General features: G+C 40.7%; 1 protein-coding gene across 9 annotated transcripts in view; it reads right to left on the bottom strand.

Moving 5' to 3' along the window:
* The window catches only part of LOC116395349 (neurexin-2-like), a 108,289-nt gene that overhangs the window by 76,196 nt on the left and 7,682 nt on the right, over positions 1-24,411 (bottom strand). For 4 of the 9 annotated variants that reach the window (XM_031869169.1, XM_031869175.1, XM_031869171.1 and 1 more), the window contains exons 2-6: positions 12,653-13,788; positions 11,849-11,869; positions 6,666-6,695; positions 6,414-6,449; positions 20-321 (exon numbers count right to left, since the gene is read on the bottom strand). In XM_031869169.1, the coding sequence (XP_031725029.1) occupies positions 20-321; positions 6,414-6,449; positions 6,666-6,695; positions 11,849-11,869; positions 12,653-13,355 (1,092 nt within the window). In that variant the 5' untranslated portion in view covers positions 13,356-13,788. The remainder of the gene's footprint in view (positions 1-19; positions 322-6,413; positions 6,450-6,665; positions 6,696-11,848; positions 11,870-12,652; positions 13,789-24,411) is intronic. The other 5 variants (XM_031869172.1, XM_031869177.1, XM_031869173.1 and 2 more) reach the window with 3 other exon arrangements.

The raw sequence follows: 24,411 nt of genomic DNA, 5'->3' as shown, positions 1-24,411 counted from the left end.
GCGCTGGGTGTATACCCACCTGGCGGAGGTTGCGTGTCACTTGAACATCATGCCAGACATTGTCGTTGAACTTCCCTTTGGTGGGTTCCACCAGGGCCTCGAAGGCACCAGAGCCCAGGTTGATGACCAGCCACAGCGCTCCGTTCCTCAGGGACAGGTTGACATAGTCAGCTGACCTCCCTGTGTGAAGCAGCAGGCCGTTCCTCTGCAGGGTACGGAAGGACAGCGTGATCTCATCCAAACTGCTCTGAATGGGAGTCTGGGACAGGTTGTAGCTGAAGAACTCATTGCCTTTGAAGGTGGCTACTGACTCCTCCTGCCCTAAGAGGGGAGAAGAAACATCTTCGATAATTGTCTCAGTCACTAGACTTATGTTTGACTTACCTACTTCAGTATATTCACTAACTCAGTGACATGTTGCGATAGGTAAGGCTTTGGTGAGCGAAACAAAATGAGTAGAAAATACACAGTGCATTATTATTCAACAAATTTCACGAACACCAAAACTAACTTGAACCAACCACGCACTGTACACATTTGTGGAGCTATTCATATGTGCTACAAAATCACTATACATTCTGATGGACGTATGTACTCTCAATGGGAGATCACAATTCTGCCTGTTGCTTGCACATTAAACAATAATCCAGTGAAACTTTTTTATTGTTAACAAATCCAATGAAATAACCAAAACCGACAATAAGCTGATCCTACTGTTTAGCCAAAGCCTGATGTAGCGAATTCCTCTATGCTGCAGACCTCTATAAAAACACAAGCGAGCCGCAGTGTACACTGCGTGACATGTTCCAAATGAACACAGGCACTGTAGTTTACTGTAGTGCTGTAAATACTCACTAGCAAACAAGATCTGCAGCTGAAATTAGCCTCAAACAAATGCTAAATGTGCCCTTATTTCAGTAAAGTTTGCTAAAAACTACATAGCCCGGTTAAAAATATACATTCGTTTTTAAAGATTTAAATCTTCCGTAGAAAAAAATGGACAATACAGGAGAGGGAAGTTATAAAGTGTTGTTTGACCAGTTATATAGTTATATAGTAAAATGGCTTATCCTTTTATTCAACAGTGGTGTTTATAAAAACAACTAATATAAATGTCAGGCTTGGCTAAACCTCTAATTCACAGCCGCAGTTTAAAGAATTTCTAGTGAGGATGTTAAATGTACATAACAATCTGATGGCTCAAACTATTTCCCGGACTGTTCCAATAAAAGCAGTTTTCAGGTTTAACAAGAGCAGAGGAGAGATTTTTGTCTTATTATCATTTCTTGGAATTCAACACATTAGCAACAAGGTGCACAAATGACAATCAATGTGCCTCTGGTGTCAAACATCTTTACACATAAGACACACACTCATTCTCGACAATACAGCTGATTCAACAGTGATGCTTTAATCATTGCACCTTACGCAAGATGAAGCTTTTTCATTTGTTTGAGTTTCTGACAGTTATTGCCAACATAAGCTGAATGACTAACAAAATGACAAGATGTTGAATAAATTATTGCAGATCGATAGACAGATAGATACACAGATATGTTTGCACATAGAAACCTTTCTCACGTGAAAACATGTGTACAATAAAAATTATTATATGAATTTGGGAAATGAAAACTATTCCGGAGCAAGTTTTAAATCTTGAGACTGTGAAGTCTGAAAACTGAACTCGACACCAGAGTGGCAAGAGGTCATGCAGCTTTGCGTCAAATGTTGTTTTGTGATTTTGCAAACTCGTCCTGTGGGGTTTGTCTCGGCCGTATTGTATACTGAATGACAAAACAAACTGTATCAATTCTGCTTCGTAAGTCACTAAGGCCTTGCACACAGACTTTATGTATTTTGACAATAATATCATAATAATATTGAAATTCACAGTAAACTTTTCCAGGGTTGTACTTTTTGACATTGAACCACAGGAGTACATAATGCTACCGATTGCATAACGCATTTCTTGAACTCATAAATGGGCTTTTTCAAGCCGGTACAGACATCCCTTCTTTTGCTTGCTTATGCGACACAGCCTCAAAGCTATGGAACAAGTCGTTTCAAGCTCGAGAGATAAGCTGTCCCCTAAGCCTATGTTTGTTTGTACAGTAAATGTCGGCTTCTGAACTCCGGGGCCAATTTAAGCCAACAGGATCAGTGGTCCCATTAGTCTCTATTGTTTGAGCAGTGTACTTACTCAACTACTGAGCAGACAGCAACTTGCTAAGCTATTGTTGTTGAGCTTAAATGTGAAGTTCTGCATTTGACTGATGTTGTAGGTAAAATGTAAACCACTGAGTGGAGGTGCAGAGTCCGTGCAGTGAACAATGAAGGCAACTTATAGTGGTTGAGATTATGGGACACCAGAAGTATTTTGGCCTAATTTAGCAAAGTGCTTACTGTACATCCATCCATCCGTCATCTTTAACCACTCATCCTGTTCAAGGTCGAGGGGGGAGGGGAAGGCAGGGTACACCCTGGACTAGACTATGGACCCAGGGATGACATATAGCGACAGACAACCATTCAGACTCGCATCCACACTTACGGGCAAATAAGAGTAATCAATTTACCTAAGCTGCATGTCTTTGGACCGTGGGAGGAAGCCGGAGAACCCAGAGAGAACCCACACTGACGCAGAGAGGACATGCAAACTCCACACATAAGGCCCGTCTAGCCCGGGAATCGAACCCCAGGCCCTTCTTGCTGTGAGGCGAAAGCGCAGCTAATAACACCTCATGCACAGCTAAAATTTAATCTAAAACCCATGAAAGCTTTTCTCATAGGGTCCATAAAAGAAGATTTTCATCATATCCTATGTAATCATTTATATTTCATTCCAAGGTTTCTACAATGAAGATATCAATGTGGAAGTGTGTGGGTGGTTAGAAAGGCAGCGAGCCATATCTCCGCTTTCCTGAGAGGTGTCTGCAGCAACAATGTTTACCAGCTTGTGAAAAAGGTAATACTGGCTGTGTTTGCTCTGACACCAGACTTTGGCTCTAACTCAGAGGAAATGCCATCAGAGACACTACACCAGCGAAGAGAAGCCGCTGGAGCAGTTTAGCTCTTTTTGCATGTTGCAGCTGACTGGGGGCAGAGCCATCAACCTTCTACCTTGGCTGCTGTAAGAGAATTGCGCTAAACTATCTCTCCATGCAAATACATGCCCATATCGGCAAGAAAAACAAGGCTCAGCGGAATATAATGGCAGTGTCAACAATCTCTGCATGTCTCTCCTGCTTCTCTTCTCAATCTCACACCTTGCTGCTTTGTGCTGCCCCTGCCTCTCTCGTTCTTACTATACATAAGCCCATCTCCTATATCTACTTGCACTCCATTCCTCTAAATTGAGGATACTAATTTGAGGTGGGGTGAGTCCTTGGGGCGCTGCTCATGGCATTCCAATGAAGTGTGCAGCTATAAAATATGGAGGGAGCTGCAGCAGCATCCTGGGTGCCACATGAACATTGGACAAGTTCACTTTAAAATAGATAATAGCAGCTGGTGTTGCCCCCATGCCCATGTCCAAACAGGATTATCTACTGCCCAGAGCTATACAGAAGCTGCTAACTGTCACAGCCTGATGCACATCAAACACTGTAGAGGAAGAGTGGCTTGCCATCAGGAGGGAAGGAATTATCTGCTACTACTTCCTATTAGCCCACCTGTTCCAGTCTCTGCTGCAATTACACCACGCTGCAGTGTCTGAACCACATGAAAATGTCAACGTGTGTATTGCTCATTAATATCAAGCTTTACATCAGATTAATTTCAAAGGGGTCCAAAGGCCCAGGGCGCAGATGGCAGTTGCTGACCTGCTCAGGGGCGGAGGAGTCAGTTGTCGGCTGGTGGAGCCCAAACGTAAGTCAGTTAGTGTGGGCATGTGGATAGCGCGGCAGCAGTTTACCATTCGTCTGGAGGCCGGGACGTGCATAAGCACCCTAGGTGGCCAGTAAGCTACACCTGTGCCTGAATAATCTCGTTATTTACAGTACATCTGTGTGTACACACTAGCAAAGCATTATGGGGGCTGAAGCCCACGCAAAAAGCAGCCACTCCTGAATTTCCCTGAAGTCTGCAGAAATCTTTTAATTCATTTAAAATCTGTGGCGTATATTTGATTTGAAATTATTTGTGACCAAATTAATTCAGATCAAATTAAACAATCCCCTCGAGTGTGCCCTCAGGCTAAATCTGGGACATTGTCAAAGTTAATAAGAAATGTTTGTCGTAACATTAAATGGCTGAATAAAACTTTGATGCCTCATGTATATCGCATGAAGCCAGATGCACTTCGCGGTTTCTTATTGTTGCGGTGCTACGCCCGAGTTTTGCTTGGAGGCATATTTCTATGAATCTTCATTCAATAATCAATTACCAACTGCCTCTTATTGATGCATGAAATGGAGCAATTACGTTTACGGCCTAATTTCCTGACAGATCACATTGTGGTCGGCCTTTGGGACACAGTTGCTGTATGACTTACTAAATATTTGATATAGCAGCGTTATTCTAAAACAGCAGAACATGTTAATCCTTGTTGAAGCAGTAGCAGCATACAGTATATCCAATTGCATTGTTCTGTCAGCATACACATCAATTAAAGTAGAAGCTTAAATTAAAATTATCTTTTGGCCTTGTAAAGACCGATTACTACTTCTGTACATGAACAAATTTGTCCTAAAGCGAGTAACCAAAGAATCCAAACCTTAATCTATAATGTCACAGTCCAATATCGCCTCAGGCTGCACCATTTATAGAGGGTGAAAAACTGGTGTAATCATACTGTGAAGTATTCGCTTAAGCCTTTTCATCTACTATAAATGACCTCCATATTAGTGTTATCAGTTCTACACCAGAACATGTGTATGAGACCACCCAGGCTACTGCCACACACTCTTCTCATCTTCCCCAATTTGTGTCCCATGAGAGTGGAAACAATGTAATCCAAAGATGACATACAAAACTATTTCAGCTAACATCTGCAGGGTATTCATAATGATCTCTTATAATAATTACACGTACTTTTCAGCATCAAAATAAAATCAGAATCTCCTAATGAATGAACACAAAAAGGAGCTGTGACGATAACCAAATACGCTCAGTTATTTCCAGAAAGAAAACTTGATTAGTGTTAATTTTGTCAAAATTCAACCGAGAAGATATTTTATCTCTAGATAATAGTCTAAGTAGCATTTTGCTGAAGAGGAAAATGAGAACTTTATGAGAGATTAGCAGTATCAGTAGATTTATACAAGCAGAGTGGGTCAACAAAGTCTGTGTTTGGAGACAACACTGATTGCCATGGAGACAGGATGGAGACTTTTGTTTGAATCCCACAATACGTGGCAGAAAACACAAAGCATAAATACGGCAGATTTCGGTCAGTGCCACCCATACTATTCAGTCAAAATGCCCCTTTTATCTTATGTCAAAGTAGTTTACCTTTATTGCATTGAATTCATGTTTTTCTTCCAAGGTTTTACTCACAGACAGTACCTCAGCTCGACCATCGATGTTATCCAGCACTTCAGTTGAAACAGTTTAGAGAGCAACATGATATATCTTTGTTTATGAACAGGAACAGGACATCACAGTGGTGTCTCTTCTTGAATTGTTTGCCTCCTACTGTGTTATCTCTTCCATCAGTAGATTGACATCTGTGCTTATATGAATATGCAACACATAAACACTACTGCAGTGAAAAAAACTTTATTTGCGACCCACTGAACAATTTCTTTATTTAACAACCTAATGATCGCACATTTGAGAAATCAGTACTCTCATGTAACTTTTTGAAAATCTAAATTCTGTATACAACAGCCTCCAGAATGCAGAAAAATGCTAAAGAATTTCCTTTGAGAAATACAGTATGTTTGTGTATACTTCTGATTATTTCAACAATAAACAACGCAGTCGCCAGAAAAATATGTTGGCATTGTATGCAAACCATGGGATACGTTGATTGTTGTACGTTGATACTCTGAATACTCTCAACGTAACAAGCGTAACAACGCAATTATCATAAATAAATAACCGCAAACAAATTGGCAGACTTTCTTAGATAATATTACGTAACAAACGCAACGTTATGTCACTCACTTATTATGTTGTTATTATGTCACATAGTACATTTTAAAAAGGCACGCTCAATATACTACATCACTTTCTTTGACCGAATGCAAAAAAAATATATATAATAAACTTCAACATTCAATGTATCTGTGGTTTCCAGAAACGTCATATGCCAACAAATCTTTTCCTGGCAATTGGGCTGCAATTACCTGCTTTCTGTGCGGACCTGAGGCATGAAATATCTTTATTCTTTTACTTTTGACACCTGTTCATTTCCTTTGAAAACACCATGAAACCAAACCGAAGAGATGCTATGAGCATAGATGCATTACCTTGGCGAAAAACTGCAGAGGTCAAAGGTGATGTTCCTGTAGCTCAGTCAGTGGTCAGGACAAGGGTTTGACGGACAAAGATTGAGTGAGTAGTGAGTATAACATGACAGGAAGCAAAAACGAAGAAGCAAGTATATGAAAAAAGAGGAGAGGAAATATTAGTGCAGCACAGTTAACTAAAATGATTTCAGGGGAGGGGAAATGTTGTGATCAGGTGGCTGGGAAGGAAAAGCAAACCAATAGACCCCATACCTTGGCGGTTTAACATCAGGTGCGCCAGACCTTGAGGGAAAGAACAGAAAAAAGGATACGAAAACAGGAAGTTCATAAAGAGGTTTGGGAGAACAAAAGCATTGTCACAATGTTGGACTGCAGTTTGTGACAGACATCCTGGGGTAGGTACGGATGTCAAAGTTCAAACTAAAATATAAAGGGGAAATCAAACTAAAAACAGACAAACATCTCAAGGGAGGAGAGGGAAGGCAAGGAGAGAAAAAAACATCTTGATTGGTGCAACCCTTACAGGTAGTTGCTCGCACAGATGCTTTTTTCTAAATGGAACACATACTGTATGTTTATTTGATGGCGACAGCGTTCGAGAGGTACCAGATATACATAAATCCTACTTTATGTAATAATGTAAAAATACATTGCACTTGGTAACACTAGTTCTACGATCTCCAGAAGGGCTCTATAGACTCAGCCACTCGTCTCTATGCACTGATATTTGCATGCGAGTGGTCTGCAAATCGACCTATTTAACATTCAATACGGCAGCGTTTTGTAAAAGGGCAGAAGTGACACCATTCCTTATCCGATAAATCTTTAGCGACCATCGCTCTATTTCACAGAGGATTTACCATCTAATGGAGCTCAATAGGCTTAGGTGGTAGAACACTCGTACAATGACATAACAACCATCATGGAACAGATCAGCCACTAATGATCTGCCCCACCTAACCTTTTATTTCTAAAAAAAACATAAAGGAGCTGTGACTTGATGCTGCACTGTGTTTCACCTCACTGACTATAAACTACCATAAAGCAGCCAGCCGAGACAAAAAGGCCTCATCCCACCTCCATATTCTGTCAATTAGAAGATGCTGCTGTGGTTGCTGTGTTGAGCACGGGGGGCTACCTGCATCGGCCAACACATGCAGCACTTTATGGTGCAACAGACGGTGGACTTCAGCATTGCAATACTTATACTTGGAACAGAAAAAAAAAGCATTCGGAAAATGTCCATAGATCCATGGAAGCAAACTGAAAATGCACTGCAGCCCATCAATCACATAATATTGCTGAGCAGTTTCAGGTGACGGTGTATGAAAGTCCAGCTGGTCGGCCTGCACACACTGCGGCAATCAAAGCCAAATCTGATTCAGTTTTATGTCCGCCACATCCGAGTCTCTCCCTCTTATGTGCTGCCCTAAGAAACACAGACAAATATCTCAATACGCCAGCCAGAAATTACATGGCATACCTCACATGCTCCTCTTGCCAAAAAGGAGATGGGGATGACACGACGCAACACTTCTGCCGAGTACACGAGCCCCACTGTGCCAGCTAACACAAACAGCTCTCATCAGTGCATCAGCATACAGACTCATACAGCAAGTCACTCACTCACAGTTCAAGTCCCCGCTCAGTCATTAGGTGAAATCTCACAAAAGGGGCCGGCCGGCACAAATCTCCTCCACACGTTCCACTGGACAAGGCTGTTCATCTGCAGTTCTTGTTGTGAAGTGGACATGATTACCCCTGGGAGGGTCCTTGCCTGCCAACATGTAGGCTTTTGATACAGTGTCTCATTGCAAAATCAGTGACTGAGCCTCTCCTTTGACACGATTCGACCACAACCCTGTCTACGCAGCAGACAAACAGCTGCCGTGTGCACCCCCACTGTGGCTCTGCATTCTACATGACAAGCCAACGTATGTATTAACAAGGCATAAAGAGTGTTACGTCATGATCTCATTCTCACCAGACATACTAAAATCTGACTGGACCTGAGCTCATCTTCTGCTGGTGTCTGTATCTTCCGCACATCACTGTGATGTTGCAGTAACAGCAAGGGTCTAAAAGAGCTTGTTTGTCATTAACAGCAACAAAGACACACCCAGCAGAGACAGCAGGAGGACAATCTCTTTTAATTTCTGCGTCTTTTGTCCATGTAGGGAGGTGTAGCTTTCCTATTGTCCAGCAAATAAGAAGAAGCAGTCACAAAGCCATCGCTCCGTCAAGTGGGGATTGCCAAGTCTAACGGTTCACTCTTGTGTTTTCTGTGGAGCTGGAGAAAGGAGCTTTGACCCAAAGCATTCAAAGCTACGATGACTCCACACACTTTTGATTTTTGTCGAGCACTGAGGCGAGGAAAACGGACCTGCATCCCTGACTGATGGAGACTGATGCTGGTGACCAAAAGGGCAGGCAGCACTTAACAAGTGCCTCAGCCAAAAAGGTCTTCTTTGAGTGTGTAGTTATCATCCTAGGAGTTGAGGGAAAGTGGACTGGTGTTGTTGCTGCCCTTGTATAAGGCAGCCACCCATTGAATATGCTCATCCTAGTTGGCTGAGCCTTACATCTAAATCTCAGTGTGTGGAAATGCAGAGATAACTGGCTAGACCTGTAGAGTCCCATTAGAGGGGAAAGCCTGTATGAAAATACACCGCCTTTCCTACCAGTAATCTACCAGTTTTCTATTTTCAGATAAGAGGCAAACAAAAATGTAAACCAGTCGACTGCGGATCATTTTATCATTTTGCTTTTAGGATCCTAAAACAAGTACATTTTGAAATATATAAAAACAATACACTGTTCTAGCTGGTTAGGAATCATTAAAAGTTAAAAAGGGGAAATTCTGACAGATAGATTAAGAGTGCTGCCATGCCGGCATAATACAATTTTTACTATAACTAAGAAAATGTTATGTAATTAAAAAAACGTCTCCTATTGCCATCTTTTTCATAACTTACCTTTTACAATTATCTAGATTTATCATTGTATACTCACTGACATAAACTAGCATATTTATATAGATCGGAAGGTATAAAATGTTCTATGAATACAATTGAGGAAGATAATTTTGTCAGTGGTGCTAATAAATACAACTAAATACATTTCACTTTGCTTGTGACAGTATAAACTTTTGGGAACACTTCTAACCAGACAAAGACTGCTATCTAAGTAACTTTAATTAAACGAATAGTGAAAAAAACAAATGCAGATGTTGACGGACCTCTCAGTCATTAATGTGACATTAATTAGCGAGCATCTAGGACGAAAGAGCCATCGCACGAGGATTAGGATTTGCCAAAATTTGTTTTTCCTTTAAAAGTACAGTATTATGGAGCCTGTTGTAATGAGGGATTAGACCAAGGTCACTGCTGCTGAAAGATGCAAGACCACCAGGACCAGCTGCGTCCTTTCTTTATTAAGAGTTCTATACTTGCTTTGTCATCCCTGTAGTTATTGGTATGTCATCACTGTGTGCCTGCACATGACAATCTACAGGAAAAAACAAAACAATGACAATGTGTTTGCACTTGACACTTAAGTGTTGTGGAAGGTTTTCCTATATGTTGGAGAGATTTCGCTCTCTTCTGTATCTGAGGTGGCTGTCCTTATCTCTCTTTCACAGACGTTTTTTTTTTTTTTGCACATAGGACATCGGAGGGTGCTGCACTCTTTGGGCATTAGAGCATGTCTCCCACCATGGCCTTTGTCCGCACAGATCAACGGGAGCCCACGTGCTGCATACTGCCGTTGAACTCAGAAGACTCACCTGCTGTTCCCAAGGTTTACTAGCTTAAAGCAGTTCCTCAGACAAATAACGATAATTCCTGAGCCGCTTAAAACTCCCAGCCAAAACCAAATATAGCACATGGGCTACCATCTTTACCATCTCTGGGGAGAGCGGCTAACGCATAGATACTTCTATTTCCGTCGCTGCAAGGACATCAAAGACTTGCTGCCGAATAGCACATGGAGTTGTATGAAGGATAGAAAAAATAAAAGGCATCTGGTGAGAGTGATTTTACTGTTGCCATTGTTGTTTTCATGCATTCTGCATTGGGGATTGTATCCATGTCAAGCTTTAATCCAATAAACTGAAACTTCTGATGTGCTCTCTTTGCAGCATGTCATCTAATAATGACTGCCTTTTTGCTGTGAGCAGAGCCATGCCATCTTCGCTCTTATTAACAATGATTAATGGTTGTTTTTGGAAATAGCGCCGAGATGAAACCTGTTAACCGCTACCGGAGCTTACAGCCATATACCACAGTCACCAAGCCCTCCTTATGTGCTGTTTAAAAATACAGAATCTATACCAAAACATGTATCATCTTTAACTAAATATTACATCTAATTTTATGTAAACCTATGTTATTGAATGTTTGTCATAAAAGCTATTCTACACTCAGCCACTGTACATGAAGACATTAGCATTTTGCAATCTTGGGCCTATTTTCCTTTTGTACGCCAAAACGTTAAGTGTCAGAAGCAGGTGTGCACATGGGTCGGTGCATTTTGAGTGAGTAACAGTGATTTATAATGTGCAGTGGATCAGTGCACATTTCGCTGGTCTCCTGAGCCTGTTGGCTGCCCTTTCACCAGAACCAGCAGTCCTTACTGGGGAGATGGATGTCTCGCTCCGATGCAGACTAAACAAATCTCCCTCCTCACGTTCAATCTTCATTTCAAGTTCAGTATGTGCACCTCATTAGAAACCAATCCTGTTGAACCATGGTCAGTTAAAATGCTGCCAATAATGAAATAAATGTCTCTTTTCCTGCCAAAGGAGATTTGTTCCTCTGAAGAAAATAATTCTAAATGCGTCTATGGAAAAAAATACTTATTTGTGCAAATAATAATACAATTTAATGAATGCCAAAGCCTCAGCAATCAGCCATGTTATGCCACGGGATGCCATCATGTTTAAGTTAGAACATAATGGCATATAACGGCATGATGACTTAGTAAACCTTAACATTACACAGTATCCCAGTTTAGATGAAGACAATGTGAACTTCAGAGAGAGAAAAATACACAAGTTATAAATAATAAAACAAAGCATGTCTGTACAGTTGTTTTTTTCTGTGATGAAGTATATGAACGCTCCCAGCATTGTACAACACCCACGTACTCTGCAGACCTCTCCAGTCACCTTCAGCATACTGATTTTATATACAATGAGCATTCGGCACATAAAGCGCTTTTTTCCATAGTGACCTTGTGACCTAGTGATAGTATATCGCCTTTCAGCTTAATTTGTCGGATGTCAGAACTGCAGTCCAAACCGACAATAACAACCTGATAATAACCAAACACACTCTCACACACTGATGCTGCGGTAATAGCCTTTGCAAATAAGAGCATCAACAAAAAACAAATGATGCTCATCATTATGCTCATTATATTAAGCATTGTCTTACCTTCTACTTCTTTCTGGACAGCTGCAGGAGAGTAAAGAAAAAGAGCTGTTAATCTTTTGCTGAATGTTGATGCCAAAACATGCATGTTGACCGACACATTTATCAGCCAGACCCTTGTGGAAGAAAGCAGCAGAGCTTTCAAGCCAAACGTGTGTTATTTTAGAGAAACCCTGACGTCTATTGGCAAATATCTTTAATTACGTATTTTCATGTTTCTTGACCATACATATCAAAGAGTTTCAAAGCTCACTTTAAAATGCCAAGTTCTGTCCTCACTGTTTTGTAGGCTCTCCAAAAGAGAATAAGACACCCATTTGGTAGCCTGTTAAATGTCTGGGTTGAAAATGTGCAAACGTCTGTCACATAAGGAAGCCGTTGTCCTCTTTGACTTGTGAAGATAATTGCTGAGAGAGCTGGACTCTCACTCCAAAGCAGCCTTTCAGTACTACTGTGGTATACTTTGAGCTGGATCCTTTAAAGTGGGCTTTATTGATTATTTTCCAGAGCCTAAAGAGGTTTAGACCGTATACGGTACTTTATTTGAACTATTTGTAAGCTAATTCTAATCATAAGGCCGGCAAACATTTTCAGTAGCCAAAGTACATTAGCATTAAATAATGCAATTATGTACAATGTGCACCAGTGTGACCAAAAGAAAAGGCAAGATAATTAGGTGGTTGATTGTATTCATGGAAAGAAACAGATTTAACTAGTACAATAATGTCCCCAAATCATACAGCAAAAAAAATACTAAAATAATGCTAAAAATACATTTTGCGACAAAAAGGAGGATATTTTTCTCACCTTCATTGCAGTACATTCCCCTGTAGCTGGCATTGATACAGTCACAGAGGACCTCTCCTTGGCTGACGGAGCAGAAGCCTTTGTCACCGCACGGAGAGTGTGTGGCACATATGTACTCCAAATCACTATGAACGGCTTGGCCATCCAACAGTAATGGTAGTGCCTCCCCCAGTTTCAAATTGGCTATTAGGCCCCGGAATGGCGGCTCGTATTTAACAGTGCTGGACGTCAGGGCGGAGAGACGCACGTCGGGTGAGATTCCCCCTACGTAGAGGTCACTGGCCACAACCATCTCTTTCCTCTTCGACTTCACCTCAGCCACTTTCTCTTCGTTGTCCACCACCAGCCGAGTCTCTCTGTGATCACGGGAGAGAAGGACTCTGTGCCAGCGCAGGTCGTTGAGCCGCGTCTCCGTGTGCAGGGAGGCTGGTTCGGCGCAATGGATGGTGAAGCGCATGTGGAGCCTCCCATCTGCGATCAGAAGCTCCAGGAAGTCGCAGTTCCCTCCGTCATCCAGATAGAGCACCAGGGCTTTGCTGACGTTGGTTTTCAGAATAAAGCTGAGCTCACCTGTTGCTTTGGCATCCCACTGGCCATAGCGTGTCCACTGACCAGGGACCCCCTCATATTCTAAAGCCATTGCTGATAGCAGCAACCCAGCTAAAAACAGTAACCAGGAAGCCTTGCCTTTACACCTGCCCATGATGGTTACTTTCTACAACTACTAGCTCCCCTGTGGTCTCTAATTCATATGAATCAAACAAAGCTGCAAGGAGGAAATGTTATCTAGTGTCTACACTTCTTTTGTTATCACCCCTAAAATCAGCAGAAATAAGACTGCAACTCCCACATGCAGAAAATGAGTTTCTTTAGCCTTGACTGTCTATGTTGAATCTTTTTGCCATTTCTCCATGGGTGACACGTGACAGAGTGAACAAATGAGGCACATTGCAGAACACTTTGCATCTACTTTGGAGCGGCTGAGAAAGAGAACAAACAACACAATACTGTGCGCTTCCTCGTCTTCGCCATCCAGTGTCTTGGCCTCCATCCAGCACTCTTCCTGTCAGTTCTCCATGGGTTAGCTGGGCACGCAGCTTAGGTACAGCCCCCAATCTTCTCAGCTCCCCAACATCCTAAGACATAAAAGAAGAATTGGTAATGAACAGCTGGAAAGATTACTGACAATTGATTGTACAAATAATAATCTGCAGTCAACATGAATGACATGGAAAATTAATTACAAAATCTAAGAAATTATTCAAATGTTGGAGAGGGAAATGTGGAAATACCAGTGATAAAGAGGTGTAATTGTCAGCGGTGCTTCACATTTTTGTGAGCCATTGTTTTCTTTTCTTGTTTCATTACGATCATGGCTACACAGCCTAGATATTCCCGCAGCAGGCCAACAAGACGATGCTTTAGCCAAGTAGCATCTCAATGGTGGCGCCCCACCTCATGTCTTAACATCCGAAACGGAGGGTCTCCCTGGTTTGCTGAGACCTGAGCTGCTTTCCAAAAGCTGGTGGAAAACAGTCTGTTTCATAAGCACCCCCACAGATGTTTTGGTACAATCCATGGCCTCACTAACTTCCGTGGTGTTGAGCCCCTTAAGCCCTCAGTGCTCCCTGGGATCAGGCTAAGACATTGCTGCTAAACAACACATGCAGGCCAGAGGCTGGGAGTGATAAAAAGGAAGAGGTCTCTGTTAGAAACAAACAAACAAACAAACAGACAATTCAATACTTTGTGATAACAGAGGAGGGTGTGCCTCCCAGGCCTCAGGACACAAACAAAGTTATGCATCAGTCTTTGGCTGGAATGGGAACCTGCTCTGTTTATTATCACCATTCACAAAGGTTAAAAACTACAACTGGTGACAAATCGTAGTGTTCATTTATGTCCAGGGAAGCTACACATATTCTAAGTGACAACTTTTGTATTCACAGGATGATGGTGGCGTTTATTTATCTTTTCATTCTTAAACAACTTCCCCGCAGAGAGCAAAGCCAATAATGTGTTCATTCTACAGACAAGTGCTGTCTGTGTAGCCACAGCCTGTTATAGCTTGTGCCTCTGTGCCAATGAACTCCAGTGCTGTCCAAAACCTATTAAAAACACATAAAAGAGCTATACCGTTGTGTGATCCAATTAAGTGATCACGAACTAAATCAGCAGCTGTAATCTATTACAACCAATTTGCACAAAGAAGTGGAACAACACAGTCAATCCCTAGGATGCATATTTCACTGCATGACGCCATACATCACACATCTGAACAAACTCACCATACGTTTGATTTAGAACACGGTGTATACACTGAAAGTTGATTTCTTAACATTCACAAAAAGTAACAAAGACACCCTGTCTCCGCAGACAGAGGAAGGAATACAGATACTTTAGAAGTTTACATACAAGGTATTGATCCGCTCAGATTCAATCAATCAGTCCACAATAAATACAAACTACTGTAAATAGTATGTCAAGTTAAAGCTCTGGGGTTTGCAAAGAACCACAAAGAGAGCTAATTTGTCCGCAAGCAAGAAATAATCTTTATGTTATGTTACACTGAGTACACTCTTATTTATAGGCCTTTCTCAACTAAGAGCAGAGGCATTTCATGCAAGTTTGGCCCAATTTCATCTCTGCCACAGAGAGAAATATAATGTGTGTTAGAGTCTGCAGGGAATTACCGAGTCTTTGGGGCCTCCTGCTGATGAGGGACTGCCAAAGTTGGGTTTATTCACTAAAGGTAGATGTCGCAAGAAAGACTGCGTCACAGCTAAATAAATCAATGTTTCTCCTCAAAGTATCAGAGAGCTCCAGGCTGGGAGAAAACCCTTCTGATAGACGGGTTTATCATGGGAATAGCTGTATCCTGAAAGGTCATAAGAAAACTGACACCCGCTTCACAGGATGAATTGCAATTTGCCAGGGTCAGGTTCGGTGTGTGAAATGATTCTCAGAACCTGTCGCAGTTGAATAAATGAGGTCGACTTCAGCTTGCTTTGAGTCAGAAAAACAACACATTAGCATCGTTGTATGGAAAAGTCAAGGACGCATGTGGTGCTTTCAGCTTCACGGCCTCGCCACAAGATAACTGTTTTGCAGCAGCTCCCATTAAGAGACTCATTAAGAGAAACTTGTGCGCCTAATTACATGTGGGAGCAGATTTATCTACATGGGTGATGATGATAAATAATTAACTAACAATATGCTAAGAATACTTAAGTATACAGCATATAACAAGTACACAGTATGGCCAACAGGAAAGCTGAAAGGTCAAGTTTATTGTCAGTCTCAATGAGCTGACATGGCATAAAATAGGGCCCATTTCAAATTGTGAAATATTCAACACAAACATTCATGCATACATAGCCACATGAAGTCAGAAAACCTATATCTTAAACAACACATACGCGATGTAGCAGAGCCTGCCACCTGGATTTGTTTAAAAGGTGAAATAAATAAGATCTAATTACCAAAACGAGAAAAAGCGTAGATGACCATGGGGCAACACTTACTGATTAAATAACTGTTTGGTTTGTCTCCTTTATTCTTCTGTGTCTGTTTTGTTTATATCTTTGTAATCGAGCATCACCATATCCTGTTTTTGTTGTTGCTTACATCAATTTCCCCAGTACCCAGTAATATCTCAGGGACTATGAGGCTAACACACACACAGGGCAGATGAAACATTAAAACCCATTTCCCAAAGGGCTTTGTGATGCTAGTCTGGCAATGTCATTTCTCTGCACATGTAAAGAACCTTTAGACTTATTTAGCACACATCTTGAGCTAAAGTAGGCCTTCTTTCATGGGAGTCAGGAACCATATGTTGATGTTTAACCCTTACTAACTGAGTTTTATGGGAAATCTAAGTTTTACATTTGTTGCTCACAAATTCTCTAAAGATGCACCACTGCAAAGGGGAAAAGAAAAACGTTGCACATTCTACAACGTTTTGGATGTTTTGTTGCTTTAACAGGACTGTATAGCCCACTGAGTCAAAGACACTGGCATAATTCTGACTCTTTAAAATGACAATCCAATGAAATATATGGTCGAGAGCTACAAATTCCCCTCTCCACATAGAACTTACTATTGATCACAATAATAACGTATCAACATTTACTGGCTTTTCTCACTGGCTAACATGCTGTTTTTTCATCAAAAACAACAGGTCCCATTACCCATCATGGTCAGAAGTTGGTGGGGCGACACCAGGGGTGGCCAATTAGTCTCATTCCATTAGGGGCCTGTTCCAATGCCATCAGCCCCCCCGATAACACACTGCGGTGTATCCTCCGCCATTGAAAAGTACATGATACCATGAATTTCAGCAGGTCTGTTGGCCTTGTTAGTTAACTCTGCAGAATACAGCGGGTGATTTGTCACCTGCCCCATATTTTACTTGGCCACCCCTAGTGTCGCCCCGCCAGATTCTGAACATGATAGATAATTGGCCATATATAGACATACATGACCACCGTGGTACATTATCTCTTTCATAAAACGACATGGTTAAGACGTCGTGTGTTGACGTCGCTTTACTTAGCCAGTGTGCCTCGGAGTTACATTTTGTTGTTAAAATATATTTAAATATTTAAGAAAATGTTCATGTTTACAGAATATTGTTATATATTACAGTAAGCCCTACACATTAATATTATATAACACTTTCCTGGGGGAAAGGAACAGCGTCTCTTTAAGAGTGCTGTGCCTAAACGGGAGGCAAGGCCCTCGCAGTCGAATATATGGAACCTTTATGATCGGCCGCTGACAAAGTGAGAGTGGAGGGCTGTCCACCTAATACCATTTCAGCCGTTGAACTTTCTCCGCTCAATCAATATATTCACTTAAATGGAACATTCTCAGGATCTACGTGTTCAAGACCAGCATTACATATGCCAAAGTAATTCAGCATGAATGAGAGTCAACCTGCTATCCTGGGAGAGGACAGAGGGGCGCAAAGAGGGGCTGGAGGTTCAACAGTAACTGATTGTGCATGTGCAGAAATCACACAGACGCAACGCTGCAGGAAATTGAAGTAAACAGCTTTTACTTGAAACCATAGCTGACATCAAACAACAGGAATCTTGGTGTGATGTTCTGTAACGTTTCAGTGAACACAGTGAGTTGTCTTAAAGCATTACTCTGCACAATCAAGTGTGTAAACAGGTGAGAGAGCAAAACAGGAAGTGGACTGTGGACCAAATGAGAAACTCACTCGCACTTGACAAAGCTGATGGATGATGGCAATAACAAACTGTTATAATGGACTGTTCATGCAGGATTACGTGACAATGTTTCCATGTGCTACTGTGGGACTTATGTATTTATAACACTGTTGTATTTAACCATGTACATATATACGATATGATACTTAGTTGTTGCAGAGGGAATTAACAGCATTTTGTTTGAGTCTGTAGAGGAGACAGAGCTCAAGGTCTTCTTGTCTTGCAACAGTCTAGAGTTTACCCAAACGGTTTCTAGGCTTACATTGTAGAAGAATGCAGCATTTGTACCCAATGTACCACATGGTTATTGTTCACCAGGTGTTTAGCTCAAGTTTCCACTCATCAATTTTCCTATTAGAGGACCGGTGGTGGTTGAATGGCTCGTCATTCTCTAAATGGAGCCTGCAATACCTTGAAAGCAATTCTAATAGGCCTTTAGGAGCTAACGTGAGAAAAACCGCGCTCAATATGCACGCCCAACCTACTCGAGGCATGGAGTAAAAGTTGTTCCACACCTCTGTAATCTTTTAGCCCCTCAACCTTTGAGCTCATAGTCTAAATGATGCTGGAAGCAAAACAGGGCATGTTAGTTAGCCAAGGTGAGGTACTGTCATCCCTTTTGATATATCTATGGTATTGTACAGAAATAACCTCTGATGCGATGAGGCACAGCTCTTGATTAACTCTCAAATAACTACAAAAGCTGCTATGTACCTCAAGAATTTACCATCAGCTTTCAACAGAAGCAGAGCCATCCCATTTTGTTGTGAACAATCGAATCTCCTGACTTTTCTGTGATGCCACATGAACTTACTTTTGTATTCTCAGCGCTCTTCGGTGAACAATTTGTGTACCATCTTACTAACTTTGACATAGATTGGCAAACTTTTCTAAACTAACCGTGTGTATGTTCTACGCTTCTCAAGTTCACAGCCCTTTGTACGATTAACAGAGCAGAAGTGTCTTCTGAGTGAGACATCATAGACAAATGGTACAGTCTGTTGAATCATTGAAAAGAATTGCATGTCAAACAAGAAAAGAGCTTATTACCATTAATCATGGACGGAGACAATGACTGCAATAATAATACACACTTTAAATTAACCAATTTAAAAGTTAAATCTAATTTGCGCTGGTATGAAACAAAGATGGGCCTGACCTACATACACGGAGACGTTCTCTTTGATGGAGACATTGGATTAGAGATTAAAGACATCGTGTATAAGGGTTGCTGACTTTGTCTTCAAGCTCAAACGTACTTTTTAAATCAATTTGTTTTTAATTAATCAATTTAGTGCTTCAACATTTTTTAGCCAATGCTTTCATTAATGGTAGAGCTGACTAAGACAAAAAACAGTTTTGCTTTGTTTGCGGGCTCATAATGAATCATTTATGCATCTGTCTAGTTGCATATTTTACTAATTACGGTGCATAACTGGGAATTGATTTCTTCAAATAACCCAAAGACACAAATACATGCATGTTATCTTTTTTCTACAGTTAATTGTAGAAGGCATGCAAGAGTTCAGATTCCTGCTGATAGTTCAGAATGGAGGTTGGCTGTTAAAACATCACCCTGCCTCCAAGTCAGTGCAGAATGTATTTACTTCTTCATATTTAATCTGCGCTTCCCAGGAGACAGTAGGGTACATCTCAGTTCCCTTAATTGCATCCACGTTTTCCTCCTCTGAGTACAAAGATAGTCATGAATCTTTAAAATAATAGACCTAGTGATAATGTAGTTGAGTAACTGTATTCTCCTCCTGAAGACCCTGGACCAGCACACTGAGAAGTACTGATGCATAGCAGACAAAGACAGTGACCAGGAGATTTTCAATGCTCCACCAAACCTTAAGTCCACAGCATGTCAGCATTTTGGAAAGAAAAATTGTATGTGAAATTGTATTCAGGATTTGCATAGTTTGGACTTCGCAGAAACTGCAAAGAAGTACAGCGAGAATGCTAATAATCTTTCCAACCACCTTTCAAAGTACCACAGTAATCTTTCAGATGGACAGACAGACAGTGTGTGTGTGCCAAATGTGTCTTCCCTAAGCTAGAGCTGTAACAATAAGTCCAATAATCGATTTTGCTATAGAAACAAATGAATACATTTAAATTAATTATTTGTTTTCAAGCAAGTCATTGTCTTGATGTCTTGAATGATATTCAACTGAATGTCTCTGGGTTTTGCACAGTTCTGACAAAACAATTAATCGAGAAAATAAACAGCAGATTAACTGATGATTATAACCATTATAACTTATGTATAAAAAAGTTGACTGAGAGCACCAACAATATGAACAATATATCAATATAAATGTCAATTATTTAATGAATATTAAGCTCAAAGAGGTTCTGGTCAGTTGAAAAAAAAAACAGTTTAAGCATGAATTCTGGTGCACTGAAAGTAGAGTATATAAATAGGATATGCATGCAAATATAAGCAAGCGAAAGGCAGCAGGGGGTTGTCACTCGGGCACTGATGCAGCCTGGGGACTTACAGCACCGTTACAAGGACAGCACCCGCCCTCCACCCTGCAGCACCCAGGACGGAGCCACAGAAGGCTGCTCAGCTGTGTGGGATCCCTCTAACAAGCTGCTACCCCAGTCTGGCCCAGCTGAAGCTTCTTACACTGTTTACTAGGCGCCTATGAAAGCAGCCTCAGTGAGCTATTGTTGCTGGGTTTTAGCTTGGAATAAATTCGGTCTGTGTTCTCCATGCCAGCGACTCCTTAGTGAATCCAGCCTCGAAGAGATGTCTTCTTTAAGTCCTGAGATATACTATCTGAATTGTGAGACATTCACACTCTTATTTCCCCTCCTCCATTTAGATTACCTTAAAATATACTATATAAGGGCAGCAAATGTGTCCCAAAAAAAGAGCTGAAGTTATGCTGTGAACATTGGGCTTAATGATATGGCTAAAATCTTTATCACAACATAGAAAATGTTTTTTTTCACTATCAATATGTATCACAATATGACAGATAGATTTTTTTTTTTTAACATACAATGTAATGTGCAACATTCTACTGTTATGAATCACATCAGACTAATATAATCGTACATTTGAACTGATTTTCTTAGTTTTTAGTTAGTTTGCTTGGAATCGTTGTTTTAGATGATTAGATTCCACTGAAATATGATGTAAGACGATGCTTTCTATGTTTGACCAGCTCTGTTTGCACACGTACAAGGAGCTGTGATTTGTTTTGTTTTAATTAAATTTCATAATCTCATCAGCACAATACCAATTAAAGCCATTTGAATGAGCTCTCTGTCCATTATTACAAGCTGTGTCCCATCTCAGGATCTAATTCTCTTGAAGTCCACATTTCAAGGATGAAAACGTCATAATCATCCATCAGCCAGGCTGTTTAATTCCAAATAATTTTCCAAATGACGCCTTAAGGCTTTTAAATATTTTTAAATATGGAGGACACAACCACCATTTGCAAGTTACTCTGCGTACTTTTGTTGAACTATTTTCCTTACGTGACAGAAAAATCAAACAGGTTTGTACTAAAAGTGAGAGAGAAGAGAAGAGAAGAGGAAAAAATGAAGCTTCCATCTAAGAATTCAGCTGTCACCAGCACTAAGGTAAAGAATCCAGAAACGTCTTCTGGAGAATGAATGGTTACCACTTGGCCCTGCCCTGTGATGTCTGCATTTTCAAGACTTGCAGAATTGAGGCCATCCACCATATTTGCAACGTTATTAGGTATGATAATGTATTTGCATTGTATTAACAACTGAACTGAACAGTAAAAGTCAAGCTGTCTGAATGTATTTGTATGATTATTCAGCTAATTCAGCTAATCAGCGGTTTATACATTTCCCATCTATTAAGTGCAACACAAGTGTAAACAGTGCCAGCTTTTAATATGGTCTCCAATTATATGATCCACTTTCCCTTCCAGCAGTGTGCACATGAAACATTTAGGTGATGCTACTCCTCTTCAAGTGTCACCTTGACTTTTGTCATGCAGCTCCCACTCTCTACACTGTGATCAACACATAACAAGAAGGAAATCGTGATAATTGGACGAAGCGTCGTAATTAAAACAAAGTGATGTTGCTTCATGATTCCTTTGGGCATCTGCCCTGAAGTTTCCGGCTCTCAGTGCTAGTTGTGAGATATTTTCCACAGTGCATCAGTGGCCCAACTTCAAATGTATGTCATGTTGAAAACAACACTCTCTTCACCCAGCTTTATGAATCTTACATTTTATTCGTTCTACTTGTTCCTCAGTCTTTTTTCAGAGGCAACTTCATTGGAATAACTCAATCTTTTATGATGGGCATGCACTCCTCTATGTGGCTGGTGTGAGACTTGAAACTTGAATTACTCATAGATTACTTTTTTTGTTGTTGCTGAGAATGTGTCCACTTTAGTTGGTAGAGATGGGGGAGCTGGAGGAGTTGTTCCATCAGCGTGTTACTCTTAAGTAGAATAGAAAATCAAATATTTGACGCTACACTGGTGGGATCTTGACCCTTTTCTGCATCTGTTTAATGAAAGATGAATCACTTCTCACAAATGAACAACATGGGCTAATATTATTGAGAATATTTTGGGCTTGATATTGACACTCAATACTTTTGAAATATGTTTGCAGCATCAAATATAAAGACTTTTAAAAGGTGGGTGATTAGATACTTCCCTATCTATTCAGCTATTGCTGATTTAAGGGGGTATTTTATAGAAGTAAAGCTCTTGCAGATAAATACAGCATACAGTATATAGAAATAAATATGACGCATGAAAAGAAAAACAATGTCAGTTTAACAATCACATTCAAAAAGTAGAAACACATAAAAATCAAATATAGTCAAAGTACTTTGCGTCAAAGGATCATAAGAAAAGCCATACTTGATGCATTTTAAAGATGTAATCATACTATTCAAAGTTCAATGCCACAAAAAAAAACAGCAAAACGAGAGACGAACCATCAGTCCATCAGTCAGGGAACAGATATTGCAGAGAGTTGAAGAACATTAAAAAAGACTGCCACTTATTATAGAATTTATCAGAATTAGCTCTGACAGAATATCTAATCTTCTCCAGATTTAAAAAGGACATGACATCACTAATCCAATATGAGGAGAGACATTGGTAGTGGTACCAATTAGGCACCATACTGCAGCAGCAATGAAAAATATCAAACCATGCAATAAACATTTGCTTTCAGTCGTGATTTTCTCTGCATACTATTTTCACAGAGGTTTTGCATCTGTGGAATGCTTTTTACTTCAGCTGCAAGCTTAAGAGATATAATCACCGGCCTCATTAACATCAGCACCAGCATCACCCCTGCCATCAGGCCTGTTCTCTTCATCAACAACACAGCCGTCATTATCCTCCTCATCATCACCATCCTCCACTTGACACTCTTCTTGACCATTAACTCATATCTCTGCATCAGCTGTTATCCCGATGATTTATGTGTTGTATAATTTAGGGAGACGTATAACCCTTCCAATATATGTAGTGCTGAAAATGAGATGTTTGCACAGGCACTCTCTTCACGCTGTGCAAATTGCTTTTATCAGTGATATGAAAGTAGCCATTTGATAGTATTGATCTTAATTGTAAATATTCAACAATAACAATTGTGTGAACTGTTTTTGCGACATCTGTGGTCATGGTCGGGCTGTAGATGTGTGTCGGTGCCTTTTATGTTTATTCACAAACTGCCAATTTGTCTTGCTGGGAGAGCTCACAAATGCAGGCATACAGAGAAAAAAAATGTGTTTTTGCTGCACCTGTAGATTTAAGTGGGATAAATATGAGCAGATATGACGCTCCGGCTTTAACAACTGATTTAAAGTATGTATACTATACTATACAGTGTGGGCATGTTACATTTTCTCAGTGACACGGGGTCACTTTAACAGCTGACATTTTCACAAACCAGCAAGCCGGCTAATGAGGTAGCTGCCTAACACTAGTTACAAGCATAAACATGGTACTGTGTACACAGTACCCTCATTAAGTAAATGTAAATGTGCTGTAGGCGTAGTAAAGGATAAAATGCATGCACGTCTGTTTGCTGTAAGACCATTTGAAGCGCTTTCCTTATGAATGCAATTTGGTTGGGTTACAGCAAAATGTGATTTAAATGACAAGACAGCAGGCGGCATCCGGTTTATATGGATGAGCACTGAAAAATGAACCTGCTGTAATTAAAGTACCAGCCCAGTTCAGCAGGATCACAGCACCACTCTTATCACACTCAGGGGTGGAGGTCTATGGTGGCTATCAGGGGCTCATCGTTATCACCGTCATTAGACAGAGCTCAGCCCTGGTATATGTGTCAACATTGAATTTATTCACTTATACGTCAGTGTCTCATTCCACACAGAACATGATCCTCACTGCAGAACTATTTGTCTTAGGTATATTTTTTGAAAAGACTGGCATACTGTAGTCCGCTTGCCACCCACTCTACTCCGTTTCAGCACATAATGACATGAGTGATGTGTGTGGACGAGCAGGGGACAGCGTGGAGCGCA

Source organism: Anarrhichthys ocellatus, unplaced genomic scaffold (assembly GCF_004355925.1).
Source record: "Anarrhichthys ocellatus isolate YVR2014 unplaced genomic scaffold, GSC_Weel_1.0 scaffold46, whole genome shotgun sequence".
NCBI lineage: Eukaryota > Metazoa > Chordata > Actinopteri > Perciformes > Anarhichadidae > Anarrhichthys > Anarrhichthys ocellatus.
Note: the sequence above shows the minus strand (reverse complement) of the source record. Positions and strands in the feature narration are given on the sequence as shown.